General features: G+C 37.8%; 1 protein-coding gene across 1 annotated transcript; it reads left to right on the top strand.

The window, feature by feature from the left end:
* Positions 1-13: 13 nt before the first annotated feature.
* PLD6 (phospholipase D family member 6) lies at positions 14-9,431 on the top strand. Its single transcript, XM_051997527.1, has 2 exons — positions 14-6,452; positions 7,754-9,431. Exons 1-2 carry the CDS (start codon positions 5,900-5,902, stop codon positions 7,990-7,992), a joined length of 792 nt encoding a protein of 263 aa, XP_051853487.1. The 5' UTR covers positions 14-5,899; the 3' UTR covers positions 7,993-9,431.
* Positions 9,432-9,842: the final 411 nt, after the last annotated feature.

Raw genomic sequence — 9,842 nt, 5'->3', positions numbered from 1 at the left:
ATAATCAAAAATTCTTAGTGATACTGGAAAATCTTTCCCAAGATATTGTTACTTAATTGAAAATATGAATTCTAGGTATTAAGTGATTTACCTTTTACTAAATTTAAAAATATATCTCTGCCATATATTTCTTTGCACATGACCAATTTAGGAAGTTGTTTTGCTGGAATATGCATATTGAAGGTCTTGGGGTTTTTCCACCTTTTTCTAGTGGGGAGAGGGGCAGAGTTGTAGGTGGGAGAAAAAATAGACTTTTGCTGATTGAAAAAAAAAAAGGCTTAAATTTTACTTAAGATGATTATCTCTTTCAAGATTACTAAGAAATTACTTGGACAAATTATTTAATGTTAATTGGTGCTGGGAAAGCAAAGTTTTGGGATTGTGGGTTTAGAGCTGGGTGGGGACCTTAACTATCCAATCCAATGTTGTTATTTTCCCAGATGAGGAAATTCCCCCTACTAATGGAGATTTGTTTTAAAGAAGTGCCTGGAATATTGAGATGCTGAAGTATCTAATATCATTCTGAAATGACAAGGAGTTTGTGAAAATGACAAGAAATGGAGTAGCTGGCCATAAAGTTCCAGTTAAAGGATCATTTTAATTCAATTCAAGGCATTTAATAAGTATACTGATATACAGTGAGAAGACTGAAGGCCAAGTTCTTGATCTACCCCACTGAAAAATACAATAGAAATACCGTGAAAAAACTGCTATAAAAGAATCTCACAGTAAAATTTAAACCATGGGAATTTTAAAAGGAGAAAAGCAGATGGCTAATAAAACAAGAAATATAGAAATGAATCATATAAAATGTCAGGAGCAAGAAAGATAAGGGGGCAAACAATTTAAAAAAAAAAAAAAAAAACTTGACCACAGTGAAAAGCACTGTTGAAAACTTCAAAGCAATTAAGGTGGAATGAAACTAGTGGTGCTTAATGGAGGCCCCTTGGAAAATAGTCCTTTTAAAAATCTAAACTATTGGAAGACATTCAGACCCAAAAAACAGATTCGCTGGATTCAGACCACATATTGAGAGCTTCAGGATTACTGATACTACAGGTAATTTCTTTTTTTTTTTTTTTTTTTGGGGGGGGGCAGGGTAAGAGGGACTATTAGAACCCTGTAATTCATAAAATCAAATTTTCCTACAACTGGCAAGAGCAGCCAATTCTAATAGTAATTTATAATAGTAATTAACACTCATTGAAATACCCAGGATTTTATATGTGTAGACATAAATTTCCAATATTTAAATATAAAGTAAAAACATTGCTGTTGGAAGTGAAGAAATAATTTATCACAGAAATAATTTCTCTCATAGCAGACTTTTCAAGGAAAACAAGGGAAGACTACATATACATAAGGTGAATCTCCAAATGTAAGCACAATTCCTGCACATCTACTTTATTTTTTGCATTGGTGAATGCTGAAAACTATCAGTGTACATGTTTTTTTTTTAAAATAGCTTTTTATTTACAAGTTATATGCATGGGTAGTTTTACAGCATTGACAATTGCCAAACCTTTTGTTCCAATTTTTCCCCTTTCTCCTACCCCCTCCCCTAGATGGCAGGATGACCAATACATGTTAAATATATTAAAGTGTAAATTAAATACAAAATAAGTATACATGACAAAACCATTATTTTGCTGTACAAAAAGAATCAGACTCTGAAATATTGTACAATTAGCCTGTGAAGGAAATCCAAAATGCAGGCAAAAATATAGGGATTGGGAATTCAATGTAATGGTTCTTGGTCATCTCCCAGAGTTCTTTCCCTGGATGTAGCTGTTTCAGTTCATTACTGCTCCATTGGAACTGATTTGGTTCATCTCATTGCTGAAGATGGCCAGGTCCATCAGAATTGATCATCATATAGTATTGTTGTTGAAGTATATAATGATCTCCTGGCCCTGCTCATTTCATTCAGCATCAGTTCATGTAACTGCACATCTACTTTAACAAACACTTTAAAACAACATCACATAAAACAATGAGCAAGAGATAGTGAGAAACTATAGTTTCTTTATTGTTGGAACTACACAAAAACTAGGGTGAATGAGCTGGGACTCTCCCAGAATGATCTTAAAGACACCTGTAAAAAGGTTTCTGGAAGCAGCAAGAATGGAAGGCATCAACCTCCCCCTTCTTCTCCCTCCCCCTCCCCACACAAACAGCACATGGATCTTGGAAGTGAACACAAGTGGCAAGAAACTCCATTGAGAACGCTGAATATCTGGTGCCCTGAACCTCAAAGTATACAGAAAGGATAGGCAGAAATCTACCAGTGCTCGCTCTTTCCCAAGAAGTAGCACAAAAATATAGATGTCCCATGTTGAAACCAAACAAGGCTAGTTATCATACCAGAAAAAGTATTTTGATCTAAAAAATAGCTGTAATTTGGGAACTGAGATTGGAGAGATGAATAAATAGATGATATCAACAACTATAAAAAATTATTTTATGATCCAGTTCAGAGGAAGGAAGTAACTCCATAATAACTGCAAGTAGTCTCCCAAAGAAAAAACATTTTTGCACACCCAACATGAATTTCTAGGATCAGTCAAGCAACTGGTTAAAAATCCTGCAGAAAGAATTGGAAGAATAATTTAGAATAGAACATGGGAAACCTTGCCCAAATTACAGATTGTAAACATTCAAAAGGACGGAACATATTGATTCCACAAGAACAAAAAATTAAAACCGTAAGAAAAAAATGGGATTTGCTATCAAAAGTAACTAGAGAAAGCAGTGTAACGAAAAACTGTTTAAGAATCTTCAAACTCAGATATAGAACGATTATCTGGAACTCAAGAACTAGCAAAAAAATTTTTTTAAAGGATTGGATCAAATGAAGCAAATAAAATTAAAAATAAAAAGTGAACTTAGAACTGACCTTAAGAATTTTAAGCCATCTCTTCCAGAGTCCCTAGAAAATCTAGAAGCCATTTTTTAAAAAGCAGAAACCCCAGAGGATGAATTGGAAAGTTTGAAAGAGAACTTACCATTTTCCACCACCGAGGAACTACAATATTCTTTTGGAAAGAAGCTAAATTTACTCAACGTACACAGGAAGGAGAACTGGTGTGGAAAAGCAATGAGACAAAGTCATTATAAAGACACCCTCAAACTCTGACTTTGCTGCTCTGTGTCCAAGCCAGCAGAGGCCTTAATGAAAGACAAATAGAAGATATTTTACAGTTTGAAGAGACAAGCTAATGCTTTAGATGAACTAGTTACCAGCATGACTGCAGATTCTATGTTTCTGGCATCCAGCTTCTCAGAACTGGAAGTTTGCTTATTTGAAGATTCTCATGTTACAAGGAACTAGGAAAGAGCCTATCATAATGACTTGGCCACAAAAAACTACTTGGAATACTTATTGCCTTCCATATCTGAGGAAATATCTACCTCACCAGTTAGCAGGTCAATCCTTTTTATTCTAACTTTGCTAAAAATCTATAAATCCAAAGATTTTTTTTTGAGTCGTGTATATATGGAAATAATGCATAAATTCAATCAGGATTTGAAGCTAATACTACAGATTTTATCACTCCTTTGAAATACTCATTGCAGAGTGTAAAAGGAAAAGTCTGTACTAACATTGCAGAACATCTTGCTGAATTTAAATTCTGTATTTGCTAATCTTATCAAGTTTGTGTTTTACATGAAATATATTTTCACATAAGTTTTTTTTTTTTAAATCATCAAACTCCCTGAAAGGCACAATTTTGAAAATCCGGACACTATATTTCCAGAAATCATGAGCAAAGGAGAGGCAAAAATAAGGGAATATTTTGGAAGGAAGTCTCAAAACAACTTCCTCATCCTGAAGGGGATAAAATTAAAAAGACAGAAAGCAAAGAATTGGAAATTAAGAGTTGCCAAGTGAGAAGTAACTGAACAAATTAATGGAATGTTATTGTACAATGGGAAATTACTAAAGATATATGGAAATGTGGGAAGCATGAATTGATACAGAATGAATTGAATAGAATCAAAACAACTTATTCAATGACAACATTGTAAAGAAAAACAGCTTTTAAAGACTTAAGAAATATGATCAAAACAATGATTTTTATTCTTTGATTTCCAATCCATCCTCCAATATCTCAATTTCTGTTGAGAACACCCATTATTTCAAGCTGCTTAAGTTTATAACCTCAGAAGTATTTTGGATTCTTTCCTGATTAATTCAGTGTCAGTTTGATTTCCACATTTCACACAGCCAACCTCTCTAGGGACTTAATCTTAATTGGTCTCCCTGCTTCCATCTCTCCCTAATCTATCTTTCAACTAGTACCAAAATATTCTTCCTATGGAAGAGTAATGATCATGCTACTTTCCCTTCTCAAAAATCTTCAGTGGCTCAAAAACTGTACGAATGATAACAAAGACTTTATGGATTCATGCGGATTCATACTGAACCACAGTCATTCAATCAGTTAACAAGTATTAACTACCTAAAGAAATAGTTCCTATTAATAACTTACATGCCAACAGGAAAAACAACAAAACCATAAAAACTTGCAGCATAAATATAAAGTTAATACAAAAAAAAGTTAAGTATAAGATAGTTTGGGAAGGAAGGCAATAAAAAGTCGAATGTTGTAGGGCAGGAAAAGCTTCAAAGTGGTGTCTAAGCTGCAAACTAAAAAGCGTTTAAACTAGATACTACAAACAACAGAAAGTCACTGGAGTGACGGGGTCAGATCTTCACTTAAGAAAATCACTTAAAAGTGTTTGCATGCTGGAAGGCCTTAGACTATAAAAAGCTTTTAGGCAGAGAAAACAATTAGGTTGTTGCAGTCATCTAGGCAGGTGAAGAAAACTTGAATTAAGGTGGTAGAGTATGAGTAGAAAGATATTTAGCAACTAAAGATATGTGTGATGTGAAAAAAATAAAAAATACAGGATGATGCTGATCACAAACCTGAGACTTGGGAAGGATGGTGATTTTCACAGGAATAAGGTATATCTAGCAAAGCTAATGTGCATTTACAGATCACAATGCAACAAAACTAATATTAAATAATGACACTAGGAATAAATAATGAATAGGAATAAAAGGTGTAAATCACATGGTACCTAAAAACTACGACCTAAGTAACTGGGTTGAAGGGTAATTAAAAGATAATGAAAATATGAAAACATATTTTTAAAAGTAATGTAATAACTGGAGCTCAGAATCAAGTTCATAGTCCTGAATACCATATCAACATGAAAGAAAAACGTGAATCTGTTTCTAAACACGGAAGCAAGAAATAAAGCCATCAGGCCAGAAGAAAATAAGAGAATAAAGAGCAGTGCAGAAAGCAGTCCAAGTTAAAAATTTTTAATGAAAAGATAAAACCAAGAGTTTTTTTTAAGACTAACAAAAAAGATCAACCATTCGCAAGTCTCCAAAAAAAAGAGCAAATCCAAATCACCAAAATCAGAAATATGTTGAGATCCAACAAAGGTGTCCAGAAAATGGAGATTAACTTTCCCGCGAGGTGAAAATCCACTTGATTTTGTCCCATCAATGAAAACCAACCCCCGCCCCCTGCCTTCAGCCCCAAAATGCTAAAAATCTGCAAGGTGCTCAGGAGATGCACGCGAGGCAAAGCTTCCACAAAAGCAACTCCGGACTCGGAGAAGCGTGACCGCATTCTCCGGAAGTGACTGGCGGACGCTGTGCCAGCGGCTGCAGCTCCCCTTGGAGCTTGTGCTCGTTTCCCCGACGCCCTAAGTCGGGAGTGAATCTCTCCGGGCCCTGGGGCGCCCTGGACAGGAGGCACCGGGACGCGGCGCTGCCCTCGCCGTCACCGTCGCCTTCGGCCTCGGGTCCTCGAGCCCGGCAACCGAAAGGTCTGCACGCCACGGCCGAGCGCCGGCGCAAGCGCAGTCGGGCTGGAGCATGTGGCGGTTGCGCTGGCAGACGTTAGGCCTCGCGGCTGTGAGTGTCGGCTTGGCTTTGGAGACTCTGGGCTTCCTAGTCGGTTGGCTGAGGCAGCAACGGCGCCGGCGACGTCGGCCCCCGCGGCGGGAGGTGTTGTTCTTCCCTTCTCAGGTGACCTGCACCGAGGCCCTGCTGCAGGCCCAGCGGCAGGGAGGCCCTCCGGGGACGACGCCGGCGCCCGCGGCCGCAGGGCCCGATGTTCGGAGGGCGCCCGGCGCGGTTGCGGGGGCGACGGGCTCGGCCGCAGCCACGACCTCCCCGGCCGCCCCGGCCTCCCCGGCCGCCAGCTGCCTGTGCCCGCTCCCACACGGGGAGAGCTCCCTGAGCCGCCTCCTGCAGTACGTGCTGTCGGCCCGCAGCAGCCTCGAGCTCTGCCTGTTCGCCTTCTCCAATCCCCAGCTGGGCCGCGCCGTGCACCTGCTGCACCAGCAGGGCGTCCGCATCCGCGTGGTCACCGACTGCGACTACATGGCCCTCAACGGCTCCCAGATCGGCCGCCTCCGCAAGGCAGGTAGGAGCCGGGCCGCCCCTGCTGGGCTGGAGGCCCCACCCTCCCCGTGGGGCTCCTGAACGCCCAGCGCTCAGAAACCCGGGCCAGGACCCGTGGGGGCGCCTGTGCTAGGGCCTGTGCGTCCTCGGAGCCATGGTGAGGGGCAACACTCTACACTGGCACATGACATCATATAAATACGTATCTGTGCGTGGGTGTCAGGTACCATGCTCGTGCATACACGTGATTAGGTATAGATTAGCCTCAAAATTATACATCCATTGCATGTACATACTCTATCTTACCTGGGTACTATATATATATAATATACACATTTGTGTATATATGTGTGTGTGTTTATATATATTCACACATTTCATTATCAGTGTCTCAGAACTTAGCCTGCCTAATTTATAGAGCTGCTATGGAAGGGAAAAATGAGACCAAGAGGAAAGATTTTTCTTAGAAGTATTTGAACATATTTGTTGCTCCACACATCCCCTTGCCCCGAGAAAACGAAGCAAAATACACCAAGAGCTCTGTGGCTCATAGAACAGTAGTTTCCCAGCAATCATTGCTTTGTGCACCTTGTTTAGTTAATTTCTAGTACCAGTGTAAGATATACATGGGTTTTTGCTCAATACAAACTTTTGACAGGACCGGGTCTAATTTTATTGTAAAAAGCTTAGTCAGTGAGGGTACTTCTAACTTTTGTTGTACAGTTTATTATATGATTCATAAGATTAGTTCAGGGGAAAATAAAATCAATTGAAGATCTAAAGGTATAGAGATAACTTTTTCTTCTTTTCTCCTGCCTCCCCAACATTTGTCAAAGGTATTTGGGAAAGAAAAGTAAATACAGATGATTAGATGAACAATAGATGATTGAGAAATCATTGAAATTATTAGCTCTTTTCTTTATATTCTTTGTGTTCTTTAGCCGAGTATTAGTCACTTTTAAATGTTCAAGAGAGGGATAATTTATCATATTTACTTGTTATATTGTTGAAAGACAACTGCTTTGAGGGCTGCACATGCCCCTTTGAGCGGGTGTCATGAAGTGAAGAAGCATACTATAGAGTGGGGGAAAAAAGACAACTGATTAGTGGTTAACATTAAAGTTTTGTTTCTAGTGGATTCCATCAAAGATGGTTCAAACATTAGGCTGTTACTTAGTATTCCTCTCTTGTCAGGAAAAAGTCAGTATGTGGCCACATTGAGATTGGGGTGTTGGTTAGTATACATTTTGGAGTGTAAGGAAATTGTGAAGTGATTTTATTTCAGTAGGCATTTATTGAAAAAAGATTTATCTTTTTTTGCAGGTATCCAGGTACGCCATGATCAAGGTGCTGGCTACATGCATCATAAATTTGCTATAGTGGATAAGAAGATGCTTATTACTGGCTCTCTCAACTGGACCACACAAGCCATTCAGAACAATAGAGAGAATGTTTTGATTGTGGAGGACGAAGAGTATGTGAGACTTTTCTTGGAAGAATTTGAACGTATTTGGGAGGAGTTCAATCCTGTAAACTATACTTTTTTTCCTCAGAGAAAGTGAAGAAAAAGTAAAACAAGAGTCCTTCTCTAATGTTTTCCTTAGGATTATAGGTAAAACAACTTACAGTGGGGTCCTTTGGACAATTTGAAGAACTGAATCCCATGCTGTAGTAAGTTGTATAGTGACAAGGTTTCATCTAACATGTTCATTGCTGTTCTGCAGTAAGAAAAACTTTAATAGTATTATTTTTTGGAAACAAAGGAAATACCCATTGATTTTAAAACATTTTTAATTCTTGTTTACAAAAATCTATTGAACTATATTTCTGTGTTCAACTGAGATTCTCCATCTCCCTTATGGATATGCTTCTTTCCATATGACTAAGACTACTAAGAGTGTACATCCATGATCGAGTCAGCAAACTCTTGAAGGTATTGACAAGTTTGAATCAAAATGATAAAAAGGAACAAGAAGAAAAGAGAAAAAAGGGTACAAATGGTGGTTGCGTTTTCCCTGGACTACAGTACTACTTACCCTTTGCTAGCACAGCAATCATTCCATGGTAGGGGAGAGAGAATTAAGTGCAACCTTGCAAGATATATTATTAAAATATTTGTGTATAAGCAAACATTTCAGTCTTTCTTTACCATGTTTACTAGAACATGATTTAGCTAATCTTAAAAAAAAAAAAATAGGAACCTGAAATAGGCTATATAAAAATTAGGAAGCTAATTTTAAAATATTATTTCATTTTTCCAAATACATGCAAAGATAGCTTTCAACATTTGCCTTTGCAAGACTTTGTTTTCCAGATTTTTCTCCCTCTTTTTTCCCTCTTACCAAGATAGCAAGCAATCCAATATAGATTAAATATATGAAATTCTTCTAAACATACATCCATATTTGTTGTGCTAGAAGCTAATTTTTTGGTAAACATTCTCACTTTTGTTATTTAATAGTCATTTTCAGTTGACTCTTGGTGACTCTATTTGAGGTTTTCTTGTCAAATATACTGAAGTGGTTTGTCATTCTCTTTGGCTCATTTTACAAATGAGGAAACTGAGGCAAATAGGATAAAATGACTTATTTCAGATTATACAATAAGTATCTGAGACCAGATTTAAACACAGGCAGACTCATCTTAGCCTTAGCTTAGGCCTAGCATTAAAGAACTAGTAAGAGCCTCTCCATTTCATTGAAAAATGTATATAGGCTTACGATAATTTATTTGCCTTTGGATAATCATGAATTTTTAAATAATCTTGGAGGAATATTTCAAGAGGAGAGACAAAAATTGGAAGCTTTTAGGTTTTTATCTTCAATCCTCTATTCTTTAGGCATAAAGGAGCCTTTCATTCTATCTTGTGTTCATACCATTCTGAATTTCACAAATAATTATTTTAAATCTATCTTTAATCCCCACTGCACATGCAAATATCTTGAATAAGTTTTCTAAAATTTTCCAATAAAGTCTCAAAACATTTTAATTATTTCCTCTACTCATGTGTATATTTTATTTTTAGATAATTTAATAGATCTTAGTAGTAATTGTATACTCCATCAATAATAGTAACTCATGCATACCTTCTTGTCCTCTGCAGTCCTCGTTTCTCTTCTTACGTAAAACCTTCATAGAGGATTTATACAGCTTACTGGTGGCCTTTTTCTAGGCCTGTTTCATGTCATGACTATCACTGCAGCACTTGAACTCCCTTATCCTCTTTCACTTTTAAAAACACTCTGCTACCTTTTGGGTTAGCCCAAATTGTGATTATTTTAATATTGTGGTCCCAGTAATCATAGAATGCCAGGGAGCATTGGTGTTAGAATGTTGTTTTTCAGTGTCCAGGGGCAGTTTGGGTTTTGGTGAAAGCCTGGAATAGTTTTTCAGATGTGATTCAGCCTGTTCT

The sequence above is a fragment of the Antechinus flavipes genome, chromosome 1 (assembly GCF_016432865.1).
Source record: "Antechinus flavipes isolate AdamAnt ecotype Samford, QLD, Australia chromosome 1, AdamAnt_v2, whole genome shotgun sequence".
Lineage (NCBI taxonomy): Eukaryota > Metazoa > Chordata > Mammalia > Dasyuromorphia > Dasyuridae > Antechinus > Antechinus flavipes.
Note: the sequence above shows the minus strand (reverse complement) of the source record. Positions and strands in the feature narration are given on the sequence as shown.

Excerpts from the sequence above, each read along its gene's own strand:
- PLD6 (XM_051997527.1), top strand. The coding sequence starts at position 5,900 with ATGTGGCGGTTGCGCTGGCAGACGTTAGGCCTCGCGGCTGTGAGTGTC. Across the intron at positions 6,453-7,753 it reads CGGCCGCCTCCGCAAGGCAG|GTATCCAGGTACGCCATGAT; the intron begins GTAGGAGCCGGG and ends CTTTTTTTGCAG.